Source organism: Stigmatopora argus, chromosome 2, assembly GCF_051989625.1.
Source record: "Stigmatopora argus isolate UIUO_Sarg chromosome 2, RoL_Sarg_1.0, whole genome shotgun sequence".
In the NCBI taxonomy this organism is placed as follows: domain Eukaryota; kingdom Metazoa; phylum Chordata; class Actinopteri; order Syngnathiformes; family Syngnathidae; genus Stigmatopora; species Stigmatopora argus.
The window spans coordinates 9,134,564-9,158,937 of NC_135388.1; the positions used below are offsets into that span (position 1 = coordinate 9,134,564).

Consider the following 24,374-nt stretch of genomic DNA (forward strand, 5'->3'; position numbering starts at 1 on the left):
AGAGTTTCCTTGCTTTCTCCATTTTCAGCTTCACAGCACAAACTATGGTAATGGAAACCTGTGCTGTCTCTCAACCCAATTTATCTTAAATTCAACCAACAAAAAAGCAGACTTAAAACCAATAGGAAGCAATCTATAAATTCCTCTAAATCAACAGGAAAAGACCAAAAATACCCCCAAATCAACATGTGGCGAGCCAATATGAACAGGAAGTGACGCAAAATCAACAGGTCAGCCTATAAGCACTCCCATACATTTTCTACTGAAACTACTTGATATTCTTAACTATTTAAAGTAATCACTTGGCTCATAAAGGGTTAACGAGAACCTCAGTGCCATTGCAGTACTAGATGTCCAATCCATTTTGACAAGGAAGGATAGCAGCTGGTGATCCTTCCCCGTAAAAATGGACATTAAACACCATTCTATTGTGAGTTGCAAGAACAGAGAATTCAACCAAATGTTTGCCGGTAAGTTTATTTTGATATTTTGTAGAACAGGAGAACCAATGATTACAAAAAAAGTCCACACATGTTCTACATGCTACACCTTTAACCTAAATTCAGCATGCTTGCTTGAAAAAAGTACATGGAAATGAAGAAAGAAATGTACAAATAAAAAACTGACGAACAATAAGTCACCATTTACTTTAAATGTACCTTTCTCTTGCCTCCATGCACGCAATGTTTTACACATTACATTTAGAAAAAAAATTAAGACTTGTAGGCGCTGCTTTAATTCATAACTGTTTTTTTTTTCAATACAAACAGATTGCACCTATAAATAAAAAATATCCATTTGGACAAAACTGATGGGGAAAATAAAAAAACATCGGAAAGCACAAATGAATTTGCATCCTACCGTAAAACAAAAGTCAGTTGGACACCCGAATAGTGCTGAAATGAAAACGGTCTGCCCGACACTTCTCGCTCGCTCTCTCTTCAACAATCACATTGAAATGACACAAATTGTCGATCAAATAAATATCCGCTAGAAATAAATAATGATCACTGAAAAATACCTATGTTAAACGCCAAGGTGAGACAGATTTCAACTATGAGACCACTTGCTTGGAGGATGGTGGTGGTATGTAAAGCACTAGTGCGGCTTCGAGTGTCTCTTGCAGCTGTTACCTTGAGGTAGATAACACATAACATTAACGCCTACGATAATGGTTGTTGCTGCTGCTGGCATAACGTGTCACATTTACAGTATGAAAGGGCTGCGAAGGAAGCTTTCGTTTACGTCAGACTCGATCATCGCGCGGCCAGATGACCAAGCTCAACCGCTGCTTTCCGTTTGTCTACAGTACGTTCGTTAAGTGTGCGAGTGACGAGCCACTTCAAATAAACGGAAACCTACGATGGCCTGGCCTGATGTCAAGGTTCAGCAACCCAAACTTCTTCCATGTAAGAAATCATCCACTCTTAAAATAGACTTAAAATAACTTTAAAAAAAGAAGTATGAAATGATTCAAGTAGAATATACGGTATAAGAAAAGATAAAGTTTTGTTACTTTTTGTTTGTTTCTAGTTAAGGTGTTTGAAGATGCTGCTGTAGGTTTTGTGGGCGATTTGCGGAGAGCATTTGACGGCGCAGGGGGTGAGCGATGCCTGGATGGATTTCAGCGGCAGCTCGTCTGCCGGGCCCAGAGAGTCCAGCTGCACGTTCAGCACGATTTCGGCGCTCCGGGTCAGGAAGCCCTGGCACGACTCGATCTCGGCGGCCTCTGGGCTCTCCGTCTCCGGCAGGGCGGCGGGCTCCGCCGCGCCCTCGTCCGGCCGACCGAACAGGTGGTCCAGGTAGCTGGTGTAGGCGCTCTCCTTTTGGAAACCGGCGTCCCGGCAGGCCTCCCCCGATCCAAAGCCCTCCCAGGGACGCGCGGGCCGGGGGTTGCCGTCACAGCCGACCACGGCGGAGCCGCCCAGCTGGGCCAGGTTGACCAGGCACTTCTCCTCCTTCTCCTGACTCACCGATTTGGAAACGGAGCCCGAGCGGGGGGCCTCCAGTTGGGAGATGGAAGAATTGAGCTCGTTGAGGAGGCCCACCTGGTCCAGCGCCACCTCTGGGCGGGCGTCGGGCTGCAGGCTGAGTTTGATGGTGCTGGCGATGAAGGAGTCGAAGTCAAAACCCTGCTGGACGGGCGGCTGGTGTTTCTCCTGCTCGCGGTCCTTCTCGGCTACGCTCTGGATCTTCTCAGCCACGCTCTGGATCTTCTCGGCCTCGCGCATGGCCATTTGGGCCTTGACCAGCCCGTTCTTCTCGCACTTGCTCTTGGCCTTACGGTCGGCCTTCTCCTTGCTCTGCTGCTCCTTCCAGTTGGAGATGTCGATGATGAGCTTGGGCTCGTAATAGTGGTTGACTTCGCTGTCCCTCCAGATCAGGTTGTCCAGGTAAGAGGGGGACACGGCCTTGTAGTTGCACGTGTGGCTACACTGCAGGTCGCAGTATTTGTTCTCGTGGTGCTCGTCCGACCACGACCGCTCCGACGAGAACGGAGCGGAGTAGTCGAAGGAAGGCTCGTCCAGGAGCTTTTCCCGATCGCCGTCGGCGTACTTCCGAGGGTCCACCTGTGACAATGTTGGCAAAGTTGTGAAACCTTTTGGGACATGACTAGCATTAGGCTAACGTTCAGCTCTACATGCTGTTATGTAGCTGCTAACTACTACATTTTTTTTTTTAGAGGAGCTATCTCAGAAGAGGAAACACTTTGTTGTTTGGCGTTAGCCCCGCTCACCTGAACCACTTCCTCGTCCGTGACGTCAGAGAGGGCTCTCGGGTCCACTTGGACTTCTTCTGGGTCGTGAATGCTGTGCAGGTGCCAGTCGGCCTCGGACAACTGGCTCTCGTGATACCTGCTAAAGGAGGCATGCACGCGAGCGGTTGTTTAAAACACAAGAACCGGCTCACAAGCGAGGCATTTTCAAAGTCTCGGTCGCGCACCTGTCCCACGTGTGGCTGTGGCTCTGGTCCATGAGCAGGATATCGTCGACTTCATCTTCTATGTGGAACGGGTGCAAAGAAATGGGCTCGTCCAGGGGGAAGGAGTAGTCGGCCATGTAGGGGTGAGCCAGAGCCTCTTCGGCCGTGAGACGATCCATGGGGTTAAAGGTCAAAATTTTCTCGAGGAAATCCAGGGCTGTGCACCAAGGTGACGAGGAAAAGACGAGATTAGGAAAGTTGGGAAAACACAACCTTTATTCTGCTCCAATTCTTACCTTGAGGACTGACGTCGGGCAGCAGCTTGGTCAGCGGCATCTGAGGTTTGGACATGTCGTTTCGGATAAAGACGGGGATGACGCTGTGGAGCTCCTGGCAGTCTTCCTCTCGCAGTACCGGGATGGACTCCAAGATTAGCTGCATCTGCTCCAGTTCGTGGGCCCCTGCGAGAAGAGGAATATTCAATCCACGGCCCCCTCCAGTCAGTCACCGCCGCGTCGACATTTACCTGCGAAAAGCGTTTTCCCGGTCAGCATCTCGGCGAATATGCAACCGGCCGCCCACATGTCGATGGCTTTGGTGTAGTTGTTTGGCGACAGCAACAGGCGAGGAGACCTGTACCACTTGGTGACCAGACCTTCAGACAGGTGACCCTGCAGCCAAGAGAAGAAAAACATGGCCAAGGTGAATGAAGGAAAACAGGAGGACAAAAGGTTGTCTCATGACACATGGCATGCCAACAGAACAAAGCACATTTAGAGGCGAGGCAGTCGAAACAAGGGAGGGATCAACCACGTGCACTCAGAGCAGAATAATCCCAGTGTCACACTCGCACCAATCTGCATCAAGGACAGGGAACACAAAAGGAAGTTGGCCTCTGTGTGGAATGGGGAACGAAGCGGAGGGGAAATTACACCCTCGCTGGCCTCATTGCTTTGAAGCATTTGTGGCCAGGCCAAAATTGTCAGCTCATCACCAAATGAAGCTCCTGTTTCTGCCCTCATTTAGCTGCAAATGCTTATTCCTGCTCACGACAGCATAAAAAGGCTAGAGAACAACAGAATCCAACTGTCCTAAATTTGGTGGACTTTTACCGGTCTTTGGGGGCACGCTGAGAGGGCAGGAATAACACGCGTTTTGTTTTCACAGGTAACGTGAACAAAACGGAGGATCCTGAGGTTTCGGCAAAATCGAAGGAAATATGACAGTTGGCCACACAGTAAGACACTGCAACCCAATGAGATAAGCGCACTATGCTTTCTTGCCACAGGCTCCTTACGTTCTAGTAAGTATTCTTTTAAAAGACAATTCTGTATTAGTATTTTTTACTTTGTTTGCACTGATTTTACAATGGAAAAACACTAATGCAGCGAACTTGAAGAAGTGATCAAATGTAATATTTTTTAGTTCAACTCATTAGATTACATCGCTTATCAGAGGCCACAGTAAAAATTGCATAATCCCTGCAGTCACACTTGATTACCACACACATCATTTCATGATGTCTGCTAGCAGTATTTTAAGCAGTTTACCAACAGCCTTGGAAAATTTGGGGGAAATAAAAAAAAAGAAAAAAGAAACTAAGGGTTCACCAAAGGAAGAAGTGAGGTTGGGTTCAGACACGTTGATTGCTGGCTGAAAAACTGGGTCAAGTTTTTGTGGTTTTGGCTTTTACATTGAGCTTTTGTGGTAATTCTTGTTATCCCTTCAATCCCAATCTTGTGGTTTGCCCAAGTCAAAATCCTATTTTGGCGATAGGCCTCTAACTATCTCCCTCGCATCTTCAAACATTTGAAGGAAATATTTAACACTACACAATACACTTATTATAAGATACAAGCTGTGAATGCTACCTGCTTCTTAACGTTTCTAGCTGGTAAACATACTTGAAAGCAAATACTAATTCAAATCTAATAAGTGGACAGGGAAAGTAGGCTTTGGTTCAGTTTAGGGCATAAGTTAATATTTAAGCAAAACACTTTGGGAGACCATCTAAGCAGTTCAGGTCAGATGGTTGCACGTGCTTCTTGATCTCAAACCAGCAGGAGAGCAAACTGAAAGATTCCGACACACAAGTTGCTTTTTTGGAACAAAAAGAAGGATCTAACTTTTACACCAAATGCAAGCAGGATTAATTCAAACTCAATCGGAGGCAAATCAATTCTAAAATCCAAGCACCCAAATTTAATTTGGGTGGAATTTTTCACCATAACCACTCAGATAGCCCATGTTAAAGCAATTTCTACCATTGACAAAGAGTTGTTTCGCTTCACACCCATATGAGAGCGTGACTACAAAGCGCTTGTGAAAGCAAACTTGCCAAGTGATCGAGTTCAACTGGCCAGCTGACAGTCAAACACACCCTGTGCCTGCAGGACGGCTTAGCAGCGCGGTTCAGAGGGTGACGGGTTCATTTTCAAACAAGCTTCATTAGGTCTGAAACACGACACATACTATCAAATGGCTGCCAGTGGCTGGATAAGAAGAGGAGGTGCCAGCGCTATTGGCATTCTTTCTCCCTTTACACCCCACCGGCAGCAGCGGGAGACCACTATTGTTATCACCTCACACAGACAGACAAAATAGAGCAAGCAATTACAAGTCGACCTGACTACGTTGACAACAGATTTGTGACCTTGGCAAATGAAGTCAGTTTACTATGTTCAAGCTATGAAGCTCAACTTTTTAAACTCACCGCACCACTTCGAAAAAGTATTTCTTGGAACCCTCGTTTAATAACGTCACAAGAATGCAGCTGGATTGACTACAATTGCCGGAGAAACTTTTTTTTTCCCTTCTCCCCCCAACCAGTGTGAGCTAAAGCCATCCTCTTAATAAAGCGGGAGGATAAGTGCGGTCACTCCCTACAGCTTGACTCGTGAGAACACGAGTCAAAAGTACAAACTGATCACAAAGGGAGTGATGGCTGGGAAACAATGAGCAGTTAGCGCGAGCGCGTTTGTGACTCGACGCAAGAAAAGAAAAAAAAGAAAAAGCGGCAGTGTATGAATGAAGTAGCTCTACCCAAAAGGGTCTAGTCACGTGGGCGCCTCAGACAGACAAATGACTAATCTGCGTCACGTGTGATTGTCTCACCGCTCTGAACGGTGGGAGCGAAAGCGTCTCACCAACCTACATTTCAACATCACACCACCAAATGGACTTCAAATAGAATTCCCTCATCCCTTTTACAACACACACAAGGCCAATAAAAAGCCCTCCATCTGGCTAAAGCTACACGATGTTTGTTGCACTCTTATTAGAAAGCTAAGTTCCGGACAGAAAAAAAAAAAAAACGGTTTAAAACATAAATAAACAATTCAACCAACAGGAAGGATGTAGTTGCCTTCATTAAGCCAGCCTGAAGTTAACATTTTCAGTCATTTAAAAAAATAAAGATGGATACTCGACTTAATTTTTGCCTCAGCGCTGATTAATTACAAGAATTACAGACTTATTGTTGCCTGTATGTTCCGAGTAAGGCATGCACACACTTCAGTTGCGCTTTTAATGTCAATGTGCTAAGGAGAAGTAAAATGGGCGTTCTTCGTTTATTTTTTTAATACAAAATTTAACTCGATGCCAGGAGAAATGGCAACGGCCAGCTTCTACTCGTCAAAATAGATTAGCAGTCTAGTGTCGTCGATGGTAGCCAATAGGTTGACCGAGTGTGTATTCTTGGGTAAAACTTTAGCTGTCAATTTGTTTTTCCCAAGCCCAGTCCTCTCCTGAGAAGGGAAACCGGAGGCGTAAACTTAGAGGCCGCATCCCGTCTTGTTGACTTCCTGCTATGAAACGGCATCACCCCTGGGAGGACCGCATTGCTGTGCGATAACAAACACCGCGTGGCAAGGGGAAGCAGTTATTGCCTCTTACCTTGTGGGAGTAGTGGGGGTCCATGATGCGGGCCAGACCAAAGTCGCCAATCTTCAGCACCAGGTCCTCCGTGTTGACAAACAGATTGGCGGGCTTCAGGTCTCGGTGCAAAACATTGGCAGAGTGGATGTACTTGAGGCCCCTGAGGAGCTGGTACATAAAGAGTCTGGCGTGACCCTCGGAGAGAAGGCCGCGCTCCAGCAGCTGACACAGATCAGTCTCCATGTACTCCTGCACGATGTAGACCGAGTTGACCTCGGTCAGAGACACCACATCCTCAGTTAGCCTGCGACCACTCGGGCCTAGCGTTTCAAAGACCTACACAAAAGGATCAGGGCAAGCAAGTTAGGGCACTCAGAAGCGGGGGAAGTCATTGAGAGCACGCACACCAACCTTGACAATGTTGTCGTGGTCCAGGCGTCTAATAATCTTAATTTCTCGCAGGGCGTGCTTGACACTCTGGGGATCGGTCAAGATAATCTTCTTCACAGCCACACGCTTGTCACAGTCGGTGTCGACGGCGGAGAAGACCAGGCCGTTCCCTCCGTAGCCGAGAGGCTTCAGGTCCATGTACCGCGAGCCCAGGTCAAAGCCATGGATGTTCATCAGCGACTCAAACTTCTCGGCCATGATGAAAATGTAAGTTTTTATGCCAAGCTCTCCCAATTTTAGGGCTGTTTGAATCTAACGTTAAAATTATTAGAAGACCCCCCCTTCCCCCGCAAAAAAGGCCACCTCCAACCAACTCCCAGTACTCCGCCTCCTCCCCCGTGCAGTTGTCACGGTCAGATTAAGGTGCAGTTTAAGTTTTTCATGTTGAGTGAGGACAATTTTAAAATTCCTACTCCACTCTACTTAACAGAGCAGCTCTTCCTTCCTCTTAAAGGAATAATTGGAATGAATGTTGAGGCTAATTAAAAATGCACTGTTAGGCTCTAAAAACATGGAGTTGCATCCTCACAGTGGTATACATTCAGTGTATAACTGGTCCTGAGCAGCTTCTTGGAAAATATGTATGCGCGTTTGAGTTTAGAATTTTTTTTTTTAGGTATATTTTTGAACTTTATGATTTTTTTTTCCTATGCTGTGCCTTGTTCAAAATAAATTGTGCAGAGCCTAGCCTTTAGATTGAAGTCAATTTAGAGCCTCAATGATCAGGTGGCTCAAGTTCGCCACAGTCACAATCGAAACTATCCTCCATTTTACTTGGCTAAAACCTGAAAGACAAGGAAAGAGACGAAGGTAAAGATTACACAGTATCCACGACACTGCTTCAATGTATAAACCCACGCGATGTTCACACAAGGGCGGTATGAAGTAAAAAATAAATAAATCAACCCTCAAATAATGTTTGGATTAGATCAAACAACACATTGCATTGTCTTCCATTGACATCTAGCAACGTCAATGGCAACCAATGACTTAAATGATGAGTTTCGATGCCAGCCGTCGAGGCAGAATGATTGGACGTCTAGTCCTGTCAATGGCAGCCAATGAGTTAAAAAAGTGGGGACATTAACCCTCTTCTTTCCATAAAAGTACTTTTAAAAAACAAAAAATGTATTTAGAACGCCAGAGATAACTCGATTTTTAACATATTTAGTCAAGAAATTAAGATGCAGGTAGACAAAGTCAAGGATCGTTGGCTGTCATTGACGGCTATAGACGTCAATGGCAGACGACCTGCAGACCCTCCAAATTTATTCAAAGTCTATCGGCGTCACTGGCAACGAAAGAGTTAATTTCCATTCGACTAGATAATCTCGGGTACGATCATCGTGGTCCATTTATACATATAAAAACATAATTATTTCACACCCCAACATGACAAGAACAGAATATTTGAAAGCAACTAGCAAAAGGGGAAAGCCGAACATGAGCACGATCGAGAGCAGACAAACTATAAATGGAAATAAACGTCGACTTTGTGGGTGTAAAATTCTATCGCCGATCGAAGAGACAATCACGAAACGAGGCGAATTTTCTGATGAGTGTAAAATAGATGATTTTGGGGTAATTTGAAGAGAGAAGCTGAGGGCAGAGACAAAGGGGCCGTTGTTGGCGAGGCGACTGACTACGTGGTACGATCTCTTCCACGAGCACAAAGCCGACGTCGCTCGACACTCGAAAAGCGGCCTGTGGGGGTCAAATAAAGCAACCCGGGAAGACACGGCGATACTCACAGTTCGTATTCGTCGCATTGGAAATGGAAATGGAAATGATCAGAACCGGTTGAGGTTGGCGTGCGCTCCCTTCCCGGAGCTGAGCGGACCGAATGCAACCGCCATTTAGCACAGCACAGACACCAACGGCGTCGTGACGTCAGAGAGTTGCATTCACGGACTCAGGGACATTTTTACTGGAACGCCTCTAGGGAGTCCGTGAAGCAACGCTCTATTTGGAAATAGGATTGCAAAATTTACGCAATTGTCAAACATTGAAACTTTCCATGAGAATTGACGAGAATTCACGAGGGCAAGCTGAAAAAGGGACGATGAATCTTGCCTCTCATAGAACATTTATTGTAAATATAAGTGTTTTTTTTATTTTCAAAAAAAAAGTCAATATACCTGCCCTTGACAACGAAAGAACTCCAATTCATTTAAATTTGGAATGCTCATGCCACTGACCGTGCTAGACATATGATCAATTTTAGCGGCTCTCAACCTCTCCCAGTCAAAACCAATTGGACGCCGGGCGCTGTCAATAGCAGCCGATGATTAAAAAGAATATCCTTCAAGCCTACCCGGAATTACACAAGCCCCAACTTTATTCTTGGTACAGGTGTTTTTCGAGAATGGGATTGTGGAGTGGCTTTGAATGCAACACTAAAGATTGGCTTTGCTGCCACGTGATAACACTTGATTCAACCCGACGGGAGATTTAGCTTCCACTACAATAACAATCCCAGCAGAAAAACATGTTATTTCAAGTAATTATACGATCACTACAAAACATTACCCACTAGTCTCAGTGTAATCGTATTTTATTCAACGACATCAAAACCTCAATGAATGACAGAAAATAAAATATCGTGTCAGGTGAGGCAGGTGAGGCAAGCCTCTATTCTTGATTATTATTATCTTACATCACAATGCTTCTTATTGTTAATAATATTAAGAGGAATCCTCATTTTTAACCTTTTCTCACTAGCTGTGATTGACATCCAATCCATGTTGACTGAGAAGATTACTGCAGTCTTCCCAAAATGGATTGAACGTCTCTGGCCTTTAATGTAATGTACATTTTCTTCTTCTTTTACTCACTACTGAAACACATAGCCTGTGAATATTATACCTATACATGAAGCAGTTACTTTACTAGTTATTCTAGTAGGATGCTGAATTGTCTTGAGGACACGGACACATAAATGGCACCGAAACATGATCATTCACTCTCAATCTTCACAATTAAAATACATTTCATGTTCATTGCTATTAATGAAAGCCATGCAACGTGTTGTTTATGTTTTATCTTTACTGGCTAACTGACCACAGCGCTACTACGTTCTTTGGTTTTCACCTTGAAAAAGGTTAAATATTTGGCTCTTTTTTGCCACTAAATGTTTGTTTTCCTTCTCGCCCTTTCTTCACTAAGTTGGCTTATTCACCATTCTCGGGTATTAGTTCGATGCAGGAAATGGAATAGTCCATTACATAAAAAAGTAGGGTGCAGCACTTGAAATTATCATAACAGATTCATCATTTGAATGTAGTATCTTGGAACGCAGGAATATCGCCTGAGACGATAAACCATTGGGTCCCAAAATAGGTTTGTTTTGATCCTCGAGAATTTATAATCACGTCAGATCAAATTGAAGCAGTGTTCTATGAGCAATGTGTCAAAAAGGGAAATCCGCACAAGCACACTCACTGCAATTGGCAGAATTACAAAGTCCATCTGGCATCCAGCACAATGCGTAGCCCCTTTCTCTATAATCACAATCCAATCCAAACGTTAACTCCACCGAGCGCAAACGGGACGACAGACAGCCTGGCATTCGGTGTATTCATCTCTCCTCATTTCATTCACGTGGCTCTCTCCTCTGTGCGAGCACCGTGAATGGAAGGACGCACGCATGCGGGGTGGGATGGAAGGGGGCGCTGCGCACATCACGCCGCAGCATCATCAGCATCCGCGAAGCGCACCATGTGAGCGAGCATGTGCTCCACAATGCAGATATGCAGGCTGGGGCGCTCGGCACACTGGACACTGCATGGGATGCCGCAGATCTCACTGTCCTTTTTTTCAGAGGATTGATAAATAATTCATCGCATATCCAACACTTTGTTATATCTAATGTTTGGACTATGGAGACACGTGAGAGCATTTATTCAATATCTGGGCTAGCAGTGGTCACTGCAGCGTATGAGTTCATCCGTGCTAATAGTCCAGAAGTAGTGGGGAAAACATTCCTAAAGTGAGAATGAGAATCATCTTTATTGGAAAATTATATTGGAAACAAATAAGGTATTCATTCCTAAGTTTCAACCCACCTAAGAAATGTCGAAAAGACAGCGAGGACACGGAAGAGACAAATGACTGGTCTCTGATTCCTCAGATTAGAAAAGGGAAAACAAAAGAGTGCAAGAAAGAAAAAAAAACTCCCAACTCTGCTCTTATTATTAGAAAAACACACCAGCACATATGCATCAGAATAAACAGAACTTAGACACATGCACAGGCGGGAGGAGGCTGTGGGGGGGTGCCGCAGCAAAAACACACAGGGGTGCGCAGTAGCCATCATCCATCCCACTTAAGTCATTGACTACCACTGATGGCAATAAACTTCCAATCCATTTGAACTCAGAGTCTGGCAGCGAATGAACGAATGTAATCCTGTCTGATTGGTACGCAAAGACGACGTTGACGCAGTATAATACTTTGCTGTTCACCCTCATGACGCCTTATGTTCACTTGAGTGCATTGTTATGTAATATAGTTGCACGCAGGCTGCTGGCATGCAACTCTAGGTTTAAGTGACATGTGAAAGAGTAACGTCATGCGGCTCACATTACGCGACTTGCATCCACATTCATGCTGTACAACCCTTATATCTTCCTATACACAGATTGTACTGTAGAGCTCTACCTCTGTCAACTGTTTAGTTGGCTCACCAACCTTCCCTCTATTTATTTGGTGGTGGATATGTACCCAACTTTCTTTCTGAATCAGTGGCAGTGCGATTATTAGTGTAAAAGGTTGTCTGTTTCGATATAATATGTGATTAGCGACAAATCTATGCTATTTTTCACTGTTAGGATTGGATATAGTAGTTATTGGAGTGCCCCATAGTTGGCTGAGATAGGCTCCAGCACCCCCACAACCCTTGTGAGGATACGCGGTACAGAAAATGAATGAATGAATAGTTATTAGAATAAAATTGGAGTTGATGTCTACCGGATTAAAGTGTCAATATTGCGCAAATGTTCAAACTTTGTACAATGTGACTGCTGTTTCAACTTTTTTGAATGTATTTGTTTATTTTAAATTAGTTAAATTTAGTTAACTTTTGAGTACATATATTTGCATTTAGGACTTTTTTTTTTACATTTACATAGGTAAAAATTGTGTTTACCTCAGTCACTGATGTTGTATGGGGTTTGGACTCAGAATGTACATTCTTCAGTACAAATGAGTGGCATTTAAATTTTAATTACAATAGATGTGCACCCCTGTTTCTGCCTGCAAATGTGTTGATATCATACACATGGAGAAATGTTAAAAGTTGACCTTTTGTGTGACACTGCTGACCCGCAGAGCTTCATCATTGATTGACAATCTCTCCTACATCATTTCAAATACTCAAAGAGCACCTTACTGTCCATCAGTCCCTGCCGAGTCCTTTTTTATACTGACACTCATTCACTTTAATAATTGCACAAACCAATATTACATCCCGTTTCAGTTGTTGCCACTCACCGTGGTTGGCGCTCACCCGATGTGACTGACGCAGTAACATGGTGTCCCAGTGAAGCGTCCTCTTAAAATAATAGATCCGACATTGTCATTAGGCAGTTAGACAGGTGCAGTGCTTCCAACTCTATATCCACAGAATGTATGAAGGTGCTGTCAGTGTGCTGATGATGTGTTATCCCACTCCATGTGGCTCTGTTTGTGAGGTGGAGCTCAATGGTGACTTAATATAGGCCAGGCCAGAGAGGGGAGGAGACTGCTCTGTGTATGGTCTGGCCTGTCAGTGTGTCAGACCTACTACCATTTGTGTCCACTGCTGCTGTAGTTCTCCGTGTGCAACCGTGAGTTTAGTCAGTAATATGCAAGACATCTATCACGGCTCCAGAATTTCAGCGTTAAACTCTCCCTTGATTAGAAGATGTTGCACATATTAACCTCATTTCACATTTTTGTACCATTCGCACTTCATTTCTACTGAAACTGTGGTGACAGCATTTTGGTGTTATATTATTAAACTAGACTGCTGTTGACTGGCCATCAGATGAGTATTTTCATAATAGCTCAACAAGCACACACTAGGTTTGTTTTTATTTTGGGTCTTTCCATTGATGGGTCGCATTTTGGGCCCTTAGGGACATCCAAGAGGCCTTACATTTTAGCACCATATTTCATGAACAAATATAAATTTAAGTTTTGTCACTACATACAATATTTAGCAGGGGCGTCAAGCATGTTGTAGATCAGTGGCCAAATAGTATAATTATTTGCACAGGGCAGCCGGAGACCGAGTGGTTAGCGCGACGGCTTCACAGTTCTGGGGTCGTGGGTTCGATCCCAGGTCGGTGCTCACTGTGTGGAGTTTGCATGTTCTCCGTGAGTTGTCTGTCTTATTGTGTCCTGCGAATGGCTAGCCACGGATTCAGGGTGTCCCCTGTCTGGTGCCCGTGGTTAGCTGGGATAGGCTCCAGCAACCCCCGCGACCCTTGTGAGGATCATTATGATCATTATTCACCCAACTGAGAGCAGTGACAACATTACGTAACCAATCATCAGTCAGGATGAGGCGCAGTGATCTACGATGTTATTTTACTATACAGGGGTTGGCTATTATGCAACATCTCTTCTTGGTGGAAAAAGAGCCAAGGTGCAGAATGGCAAGAGAGGGCCTCAGTATACTCTCAATATCAATGCGTGCGCACTCAGGCCTTGTCAGACATCAACCACACAAGCCCGGTATTTCACAGTGTTGTGAAAGAAGCCCACTTGTAGGACATGTTGTTGTTTTTTAGTTGTGAGAGGACACACTGTACAGTACTGTACAAAAGAGAGAAGGAATTTATATTGTCAATTACTTGCATTGCGTTTTGACAACTAGGCACAAGTAAAGATTTTATAGAAATCTCCTAAACTCAGCACGAGTTGTGGAAAGTAGTAAAGTATTTGTATTTATTCCATTACTTACAACAACAACAACTAAAAGACTTCAATTTTCTCAAAAGCTGTCAGTGCGCCTTATAAACTGATCCACCTTATATGTGGATCAATATGGGTTCATCTTTGTATGAAATTACTTCTAGTACAGCTACATCTATTTGATGTATATAACACAACTCCTAACCATTACTACTATTACAGGTCCATCTAGTAGATATATTTAACACAACCCCTTACTACTAATACAGGTCCATCTGGTGGATTCATAACACAATCCCCTACTACTACCACCACTACTACCTACTACTGCACTTTATAATCTAGTGCGCCTTATATACAAAACACATTTTAATAGCCATTCTTTGAAGGTGCACCTTATAGTGCGGAAGATACGGTAACTGCTCTGTTCAAATACCTGACTATGCAGGATACAGTAAGTAATAGTAACTTTGATACAGTTGATCTATAACTACTGTTAAAGCTCATAGGAAAGAATACAACATTCCTCTGATCCAAATAACGACGGTAGTTTCCTCCTCATTGGCGTGTCCCAATGGAATATTCTCTCTCATAAATTGTGCAAGAATCATAAATGCAAATCACCGATAGGAATAACAAGAACACATTGTCTATAAAATTACAACGAGTTCACAGTATCAGGTAAACAAACGATGCCTTTATTGAATGACATTATGTCTTCCGGTTAATTGCATGGGAGCGCAGCACCTTCTGTAATCTTTCTCTTTTTTTATAACCCGCAAGGTTGTGTTACTCATAATATTTTGGATTAAAATAAGGATGCCTTTTGGAAAACATCAGCATTCTGCTGTCTGAGTGTATTTCACAAACCTCTTGTTAGTTGTTGTTAATACACGCCACGGGGGATTTTTCTGTTACACGTGACACAAAGGGTATTATTCTTAGGTTGTCTTGAATGATGTACATGTGACAGCAGGCAGTCAATGACCCTGAATCAGGCCTCTTACCTCTCCACTTCTTTCAGCTTTTCTGCCTCTGTCACTTGCGGTCGATCAGTGGCTATTTTTAATGGGGTGCCTTTCTGGCCAGTGTGGGTGGGTATGACCTTGCCAAGTTGTCACTGCTGCTGCTTGCAGCCAAAAAAACCTCATCCTAATGATTAGATGAAATGATTTCAAAGAGTTCCTCAGGTAGCTCATCTCATCTACCAGCTGACTTCACAGGCAAACTCTTGCTAAAACAAGGACGATAGATATTGAATTGAATTGAATTGAATGCGTTAATTTCATTATACGATCAAAAGCAACCAGAGTTGAATGAGTTCCCTTTGTGGGTTAAATCAAATGTAAATAATTTGGTACACTAAGAAAGATTTGAATAACAATTAAATATTTTTGTAAAGACTAGCAGATGTTTAAAAGGTTTTCATTACAAAACAATGTTGCCTTTCTTGCCCTCTACCGAAAAGACTTATTACCAGATTACTCAGTTTCTATTCATGAAGATTAGTTATTTCTTGGGAATTGCCTGATTATTTGTAGCCACACCCGTGCAATCTGTAACGACAGGGTTGGGCTATTTGATTTTCAAATTGAAAAGGCAAATGTGTTTACACTTATGAGGGCCTACACGGGCTAAAACAAGATGCAATTATTTTAAGAAATAATTCAGTTTTTTAACTACATTAGACATAACTGATTTTAACTTTGGGTAGCCTGACTCATTTTTGTGAATGTTGAATACGTTTTTCAATGTCTATATGCTTTGAGTCCATTTACTATAACACCCGCTACAGCGAAATTTTCCATTCACACGAAAAGTTGGTCAGTGGAAAGCTATTGATTATGCTGTGTGAAGAGTCAATCATTAACTTGTGTTACTATAACACAGTGCCACAGTAAAGGAAGTGGAAAAAAACGTCGCTGGTGTTGGCTGAACTGCAGCACTATACGTATTATCAAAGGACAATATAACAAGGTTTGGATTGCAACATGTAATCTTCCACCTCCGATTTCCACGTCCCTTGAACAGCGTGACGTGTATGTTCTTTGCAAGAGATCGGAGACTTGTGGGTCTTGTGTGTATTGTGCTCAGAGGCCAGGTTATGTGTGTTTTTCCAGCTGTACACCCCACGAAGACTGATAGACCCCAGCTTCGTTTTTCAGCAGTGGGTCATTGCAGATCACCTGTATCTTTCTTTATTTGTCCTATTGCACACAAACAGAGATTGTAGGAGACATCAAAAGCATTCTTTTAAAATGAAAACATATTACTCTGCTTTTTTGTTTTTTAATGGGGTGGGTCAAACGTGGGGAAAAATGTAAGTATTTCAAAAAGTACTTTAACCTTTTATAGTTCTCCAAGCCTCATGATTATCGTTTGGTATAGTATGCAATACATTATTATAGTTAGTTTTGTAAATACAATTAGTGAATAATAAACATTTTAGCTATTAAATATGATCAAATAAAAAAATGAAAGAAAATTAATAGGCGAATAATTACTGTTTTTGCCCCTTCTTTGGTTTTAATTTAAAGATAATGTCAAAAAAAGGAAACAAAGTCAAACAAACATTTTATTTAAATAAGTAGAAACCTTACCGGTGGGACATATACTGTCGTCATTGGCAGCTAGATGCTCAATGACTGGCCTAAAATGAGGTTACGGTCAAGAGTAACCTTCACAGTATAAAATGGAAAAAAAAGACTGCACTTTTGCCAATGGTCAAGTTTTGGTGATTTTCTAATGCTCTAGTTCAATACAACTTGTACTCCTAATGCGCCAGTACACATACATGTGTATGAACTTGTTCTATTTATATCCATTTGTGAATGAATGAGCATACAAATACTGTCATTATTCACTAAATTTATTCTTCCCTCAGTCTGCAATATAAGACTTGATCCCACATCTGTGCACTAATTCCTGTTAACATAATCACATCGATACATGCATGATTCATATATGAAACCTAACTAATTAATTCCATTATCTAACAGCAAAACAAACTCCTAGTAAACAGTAATTATGTTACATCATGATATTACCTGATCCAAGATAATAAATTACTGCGTATAACGACACTGTAAATCAATCATTCTACTTTGTTGACGTTTTTTTAAATTGCATAACTCACCTTAGTCATGCATGAGCAACCTGACTATGTAGGCTGTATCTGCAGAGGAGAATTTCATGCAGAGAAAGCTCAGCTTGATTCCCACAGTACAAATAAAGAAACATTCTGGCCAAGGGAGAAGATCGCTTGTACAAACATGCACGGGAACGACAGAAAACCATAACAATTGAGCCTTAAGTTGTACCCTTTAGTCTAAGAAATATTAGAATTAAGCCAAATATACCTTTTGTCAGCGCCCGTTAGAGCCTAAAAATGCAAATAAAAACAAATAGACTTAAGATTGTCTCTGCTCGGACTGCAAATGTCTCATAGCCGTGTGTACTTTTCTCACCGACCGAACTGGAGCAAATATTACCTGCATCTAAGGTCTTCCCGGGCAACGGAGCACATTTGCAGCCTAAAAACATCCTCTCTGGCTCTTAAAATGTACGTACAGCTGATGTGAATTGTTTACACACCCACGCCAGGTTTTTGAGATCCCTAATGGCATTGTAAAAATAGAAAAGAAAATTCAGTTACCATTGTTAACTACAGAGTAGGTACACATTGTGCCTCTTCATGCAAAGCAGACAAAAGTGGAGTGATGATTTGAAGCTGCACAAAAGGCTTCAGCAGTTACATAATGTAAACAACTCCAAATAAACGCTTTCTCTTCTCATCTTGAGCACAATGCCTCATTGTTATTGCCAAGGACAAACTAATGAATATGAAAAAGGAGGGGTCTCAAATGTACGTCTAAATAAGCATTATTATATTACAGTAGTTACCCTCTACTGATACCAGACAATCAGAGGGCACATAATCAGTCCTACAAAGTGAGTAGTTCACACAGAAATAACTCTTTGCTAATCTGTAAAATATGACAAGACAATTAAGAGTTTGTGACCACATGACGTAAAATCATTGGGCAACATTCATTCATTTTTCATCCCACTTGTGTGCACAGGAGTTGCGGGGGGTGCTGGAGCCTATCCCAGCTAACTATGGGCACCAGAAAGGGGACACCTTGAGTTGGCCAGGAGACACACAACCATTCATGATCACAATTTAGTGTTCTACTAGCCTAACATGCATGTTTTTGGAATGTGTGAGGAAACCAGAGTACCCGGGAAAAACCCATGCAAGCCTAGGGAGAACATGCGCCAACTCCACACGGTGAGGACACATCTGGGATCGAACCCACCTGGGATCAAACCCTTAACCCCAAAACAAGAAGGCATTGCGTTTCCCAGTATGTAATTATTCATAGTTACATCAGCGGACATTAGAACAAAGGTCAACTGCTATGCATTTTGGTACAATATGTCCGAGCTAATCAGCACTGAACACTGTATCAATGAGTTAACAATTAGGCGCCACTTTAAAGTTTGGATCTTAACTATGTGCATGCATTCTTCCCAGGACGTCTATTGCCAACAATGGCAGCGAAAGAATTCACCCCCCGTGATGAACGCAGCGATGACAATTCTGGTCATGTGCTTGATCAATTTTCACCCAAATTAGTAGACTTATGAAGAACTCAAACCTCATTTGTTTATCCCTTCTTTATGATCTTTTCAGGCAGTATGGTGGAACACAGCTGGCACGATGTCAATCACACCCAAACTAACTACACAATGTTTATTGCCCGCCCTGCAGGAGTTAAGCCAAAAAATGTTCCCACATGCCCCGCTGCTGAACCAGCAAAATTTCCGCTGTGCCCATGCTGCAGCTCCAGTAACGTATACTATTCTGGCCTCCTCCCCAACGTCCTATCCGGCCACGTCTACTGCAGCATCGCCTCAATCTTTTGGTATACTCTGAGAACGAGGAGACGGAAAAGAGTTATTCGAGCGCATAAATTTACCAGCTATACCGCAGGGCTGTCGGAAAGGTTGGTGCTTAAGACACTAAGTCAGGGGTAAAGTGGGACTGAAAAGATGGAGAATGAGCACAAGGAATATGGAAGCCATAGGTTTTATTGCTTTAACAGCCACCAAGACAAACTAATGTTTGAGCTCATTAAATGTTGAAAGGTAAAAGTAGAAAGGTATGCAATTTCACATATCAATCCTCTTAAAGTGATTAAAGCCTCACCAGGGGTTGCACTCCATCCCGCTGGTCAGCTGCCTGCTGTTATGCAACAAATTGCGCTCAGCATATTCTGACAATTGCAGCCTTTAGATTCGCTGGACGCAGGTGGTATTTTTCGGGTGCGAGTGTGAGTGTTTAAAAGGAGTGCGAGGATTTATTAAGTCTGCTTTGAGGGATGACTTTAATTCATCTGATTGTTTGTTTGGCCAATCCAACTTGGATTTGATTTTCTTTCTTTTTGCACAGTGAGTGTTACCGCTAGGCAAATGACGATATGTATGAAATCCAGTGGTTTTATAAATCACCACATAACACAAACCTATGGTCCATAGATAAACATGTATTCTCATTGGCATTATTTTGTGATAGACATTTAATCCAGGTTAGCAGTGAATGATCACGTTTCATTGTCATTGCCTAAAATCAACTACGCTCCTCCTACTATTTTACTTGACCCTTTTACATTAAATAAGTAAAAATATCCAAAGTTTTTAAATGCTCCTCCTACTATTTTACTTGATCCTTTTTCATTAAATAAGTAAAAATATCCAAAGTTTTTAAACGCTCCTCCTACTATTTTACTTGACCCTTTTTCATTAAATAAGTAAAAATATCCAAAGTTTTGAAATGCTCCGCCTACTATTTTACTTGACCCTTTCTCATTAAATAAGTAAAAATACCCAAAGTTTTTTAACACTCCTCCTACTATTTTACTTGACCCTTTTTTCATTAAATAAGTAAAAAATATTCAGTTTTTAAACGCTCCTCCTACTATTTTACTTGACGCTTTTACATTAAATAAGTAAAAAATATCCTAAGTTTTTAAATGCTCCTCCTACTATTTTACTTGACACTTTTTCATTAAATAAGTAAAAATATCCAACATTTTTAAACGTTCCTCCTACTATTTTACTCGACCCTTTTTCATTAAATATGTAAAAAATATCCAAAATTGTTTCTTTTTGTGACCAAAATACGATTTGGCCCATTTTGTGATTGTACTTTTTTTTTTAATGTAGCCCAGCACCAGTGAGAGTAAAGTTTCCTGGAAGTGGATCAGACTAAGCATGAGAGAGGCCCACACCGCATTGTCCCTTCACCCCAGGTATGGCATTTGTGTAAGTGTGCTTTCTCTCTTACGTGTCATCTTGTAATGTACTATTTATGGAAGTATCCATGGTGATAATGATGTGCGGTCACAGAATAGAGGTGGGCAAACAAAAAAAGTGGATGCCTCAGTTTGGCACACATAGGTGTGAGCTGCACTTGCAAGGCCTGCCGGTTTATTTAACCACTGGAACACAACTAAAGGATTGAGTGGGTGGGTTGGTGGGTACACCACACATAACCTCATTGAAAATAAATAGAGCTACGGAATTATTGGCTCTGGAGCAGAGTAAGACCCCTCGACTTCAGCACAAGGAGCCACATTGTTTTACAATAGCAACATGTAAAGCTCCCGTGTTACGTAAGCGTGTCCAAACAGCGTTTGCTGTTCCCAAAGCTGTTTACACATGTAACATCTACTAAGAAATGAGTTTTCTCTCAAACACTAATTGGAATACACAAATATCCAACTTGGGACTCCAAAGAGATCGTGATGTGAAACGTTCCACTGTCGCAAGATATATCTACAATGAAACTTTCTCCGGCCTTCAGCAAGACCACACAATCGTTATTGGGATCAGAAGTATAGTACACGCTGACATAAAATATTTAGTTTTCTTCTTTTTTTTTTAAATAAATGTTTGCTAGTGTGGGGATTGCGTAAAAAGAGCAGGGTAATGAGATACGGTTGACTTAGCCATGGAGTGGACATAAGATAATGCTAGAGAGAGCGAGAACTCTTGATGCGAGATAGTTGAGCTTGGTGTTGACAGGCTGGTTGGATCACAGATCTTATAATGAGGTTAGAAGTACTGTTGACTGTCTCAACGGGTGCTGAAATACTGAAGCCTGGAGAGAAAGGATGTGTTCATCATGTCGTTCTTGATCTTACTCCAACAATCTATACCTTTTCTTTTCGACCGTAAGCTCATTTCAAATTCCGGTTCATCTTGTTTTTGGGAGAGTAGCGAGAGAAAATGCATGAAGGACATGCGCTTATATTTTCCGTCATGGAGGTTTCTTCATCAATTCAATGACATTTAAAGGAAACATAACAGAAGAACTTACGTTAACGTCTGTGTTACATACCTGGCAACCTCTGCCGATAACTGCCCTTATAAATGATTATGATTCCCCTTACAAACCCCCAAAAAACCTTACAAACACCGTACGAGTCGTACGGTGTTTGTAAGGTTTTTGGGGGGTTTGTAAGGGGAATCATAATCATTTATAAGGGCAGTTATCGGCAGAGGTTGACAGGTATGGTGTTAGACAACGAAAAATTGTGGCCAGGGTTTACAGGCCATGAAGAATAACATCGAAAGGCAGATGTGTCGAACACCTGTGGCGTAAAGTACGGCCCCGCATGTGGTAAACATCGATTTAGAACACTTTGCTCCTTAATTCCTGGCTACCCGCATTAGGGCCCCTGGCTTGTTTTTGTGGCGTAATCGGCGCTCAAAGCAGCTCCTCGCTGGTTGTGAGCAACTGTTTACCGATTAAGCTCTCCATTTTGAGCTGTACAAGTTGACCCAATTTGAGGAAGCAGATGAGACGCAGTTGTTAGAATTGTGTGCGCATGTTTATTATGACCCTCTTGTACGTAATGGGAAATGTTTTCATAACGGGTCCGCTTGTTGATCTGTGTCATTTGTGATCATTTCGGCTTCAGTATTGTGTTACTATTTTGCCCATTAGCCTCTTACATAAGCATCTGCAGGAAGAAAAGAGCTTTTGAGGGAGGGGCAAAGGCCACCAAGATGTCAGAGTGCACAGGACCGTTCAATTACTATGGAAAACCATCAGGAGCATATAATATTAAGCTGTTAGAGAGAAGACACTGATTACATTATTTTCTGTCTTTTTCTTGTCCAAAAGGTCATCAACATGACAGCGCTCAAGAAAATGGACCACAAAAAGACATTAAACTGTTGAATAACATCTCCAAGGTAACGTATATATTTCAACCAAAAATGTTTTTTTTTTGTTTTATAGAAAAAAATTAAAACAGCAAATAAAGTAGTTGTACAAAAGTAGTATTGGGAAACCAATCTTTCTGAATCAAATATCCTCACAAGGGTCAGAAAATGGAGACATAAAGGCATACGTTTCAAGGATTTTGAAGCCAAAATGTCCTCCATCTCTAAAATGACCATAAGATTGTCATTTCTTCGGTGTAAGTATACAGGCTGTGAACAAGACAGTGTAAAAGACCAGTGAGAATTGTTGACAAAAGGGTATTTTCAGACATAGAAGGATCGCTTGGTGTCACTGTGAGTCAACCTGTATCCTCAAGGGCTTATTGTACCTGCCAGGATGGACAGTATAGAAAACACTTTGTCTCGCTTTGCGGAAAAGATGATGTAACACGGCGAGCGGGGCTTTCACAGTCCTGTTTGGAGATAGACTTAGTGATACGGAGAGACAAATGGAGGGGGGAAAAGAGCATGGGTAAAATGCTGCAGCCCTCCCCTCTGCCTCAACCACCTTCTGTACTGGCAGTGGAGCCCTGTCTTTACCCTCCTCACCCTCCTTACCGTCTACCACCCTTCCCCACACTCAGTGGAACGGGGTTTACATAACCCACTGCAGTCTGAGGTAGTGCAGCACGTCACTCTTGACAATAGGTTTGCTAAGAAAGGCATAAGCCTTGCAACTTTTGTGTATTGAAGGCATTATTTTGTATTCTAGATAGTGGTAGTCAGGTCCATGGGCTTTAACTCCTTGGCTGCCATTAATGGTAATAAAAGTGGGTGGGCAGCGAATGATTACTGCTAGCCCTCCCACAATTTTAATAGTAGAAAACGCCATCATTGAATCTTCCATACCGCGTATCTGAACCGTAGATGGGTCGCCACTCAGCCATAGTGCACTGAAAATTATATACTATTTTTATTCTTTTTTAAAATCAATATACATTTTAGAAAATTGTAAATATTTTCCTTTTTTAAATAACAAAAAAGTGTATTTATTTTCTTAATTATAAAAATAATTTATTAACAATCGTAATAAGTCTTAATAATTTATTTTGTTTATTATTTATTATATTTTTTACAAGGGTACAAAGTGAATATTGTCTGATTTATGTAGTCCTCAATGAAATATTCCTGTATTTAAATTCAATATTTGTGAAGCTCAAAGCCAAGGCATGTGATTTACTTTGACGGATATTTTGGAAATAACATTTCAGGCCGCGAGTTTGAGACGTGTGGAATCGACGTCTATTGCCATCAATGGCAGCCATGAGATAGTAATAGGAGTCAGATGCATAGTATAGATTTGCGTAGGCCTTAAAGGAAGTTCAATTTTAAGTCATGGGAACAGTCTTCCATGAGCTATTATCTATTTTATAGATAATCCTTGCATCTTCATTAAAAATTGCTCTTTTTCTGAAAACCCAGCAAGCTTCTTTGTAGATACTCAGGTGTCCTACACACCGCCAGACCGAAGATGTACATGGGGGACTCTGTGTGTGTGTGTGTGTGTAGCGCAGAGACCAGGTTGTCAGGAAAGAGAATGCAGTCGTTTTATTGTGCAACTCTTACTTAATGGCATAGTTAGTGCTTTACCAGTTTTGGTAGTCAAGGTGCTTGTTGTTATTACTAGAGTCAATCTCAGCTGACTTTTACTGAGAGGTGGGGTCAAATTGTGGGAAAAAAAACAATACATAACCATCAATGTTCAGGCTAGTCCGACCACAAATAATGTCATGCCTAAAATAATGAGTTTTCTGTAATGTTGGATCTTTCTTTCAAACAAGCAACCAACCAATAATTTAGCCAAGGCGTGTACTGCATATGTGTTGAATGAAATGATTTATTTTTAGCATGTGACAGTGTGTCATTACGGTAGATGAACCGGAATCAATAACCACTACTTATGTCACACTGAAACATTCCTGTCATACAGTGCG

The 24,374-nt window shown here is 42.0% G+C and overlaps 1 protein-coding gene and 1 long non-coding RNA gene across 5 annotated transcripts; one reads left to right on the forward strand and one right to left on the reverse strand.

Annotated features, from left to right (window-relative positions):
* Positions 1–461: 461 nt before the first annotated feature.
* On the reverse strand, positions 462–12,917 carry mapk6 (mitogen-activated protein kinase 6). Of its 4 annotated transcripts, none has more exons than XM_077594651.1 (8): positions 12,739–12,917; positions 7,210–8,033; positions 6,817–7,134; positions 3,449–3,593; positions 3,219–3,383; positions 2,944–3,139; positions 2,738–2,858; positions 462–2,570 (listed from the first exon to the last, which is right to left on the reverse strand). In XM_077594651.1, exons 2-8 carry the CDS (start codon positions 7,444–7,446, stop codon positions 1,530–1,532), a joined length of 2,223 nt encoding a protein of 740 aa, XP_077450777.1. In that variant the 5' UTR covers positions 7,447–8,033; positions 12,739–12,917; the 3' UTR covers positions 462–1,529. The 4 variants fall into 4 exon arrangements, with proteins under 4 accessions (XP_077450777.1, XP_077450787.1, XP_077450795.1 ...); XM_077594661.1 differs by lacking the exon at positions 12,739–12,917 and adding an exon at positions 10,690–10,855; XM_077594669.1 differs by lacking the exon at positions 12,739–12,917 and adding an exon at positions 9,000–9,166 and having other exon boundaries at positions 2,738–2,855.
* LOC144069368 (uncharacterized) lies at positions 9,552–22,421 on the forward strand. The gene is made up of 4 exons (XR_013298456.1): positions 9,552–9,866; positions 9,970–10,051; positions 20,374–20,459; positions 22,340–22,421. It is a non-coding gene; the product is annotated as an uncharacterized LOC144069368 (long non-coding RNA).
* The last annotated feature ends 1,953 nt before the right edge of the window (positions 22,422–24,374 follow it).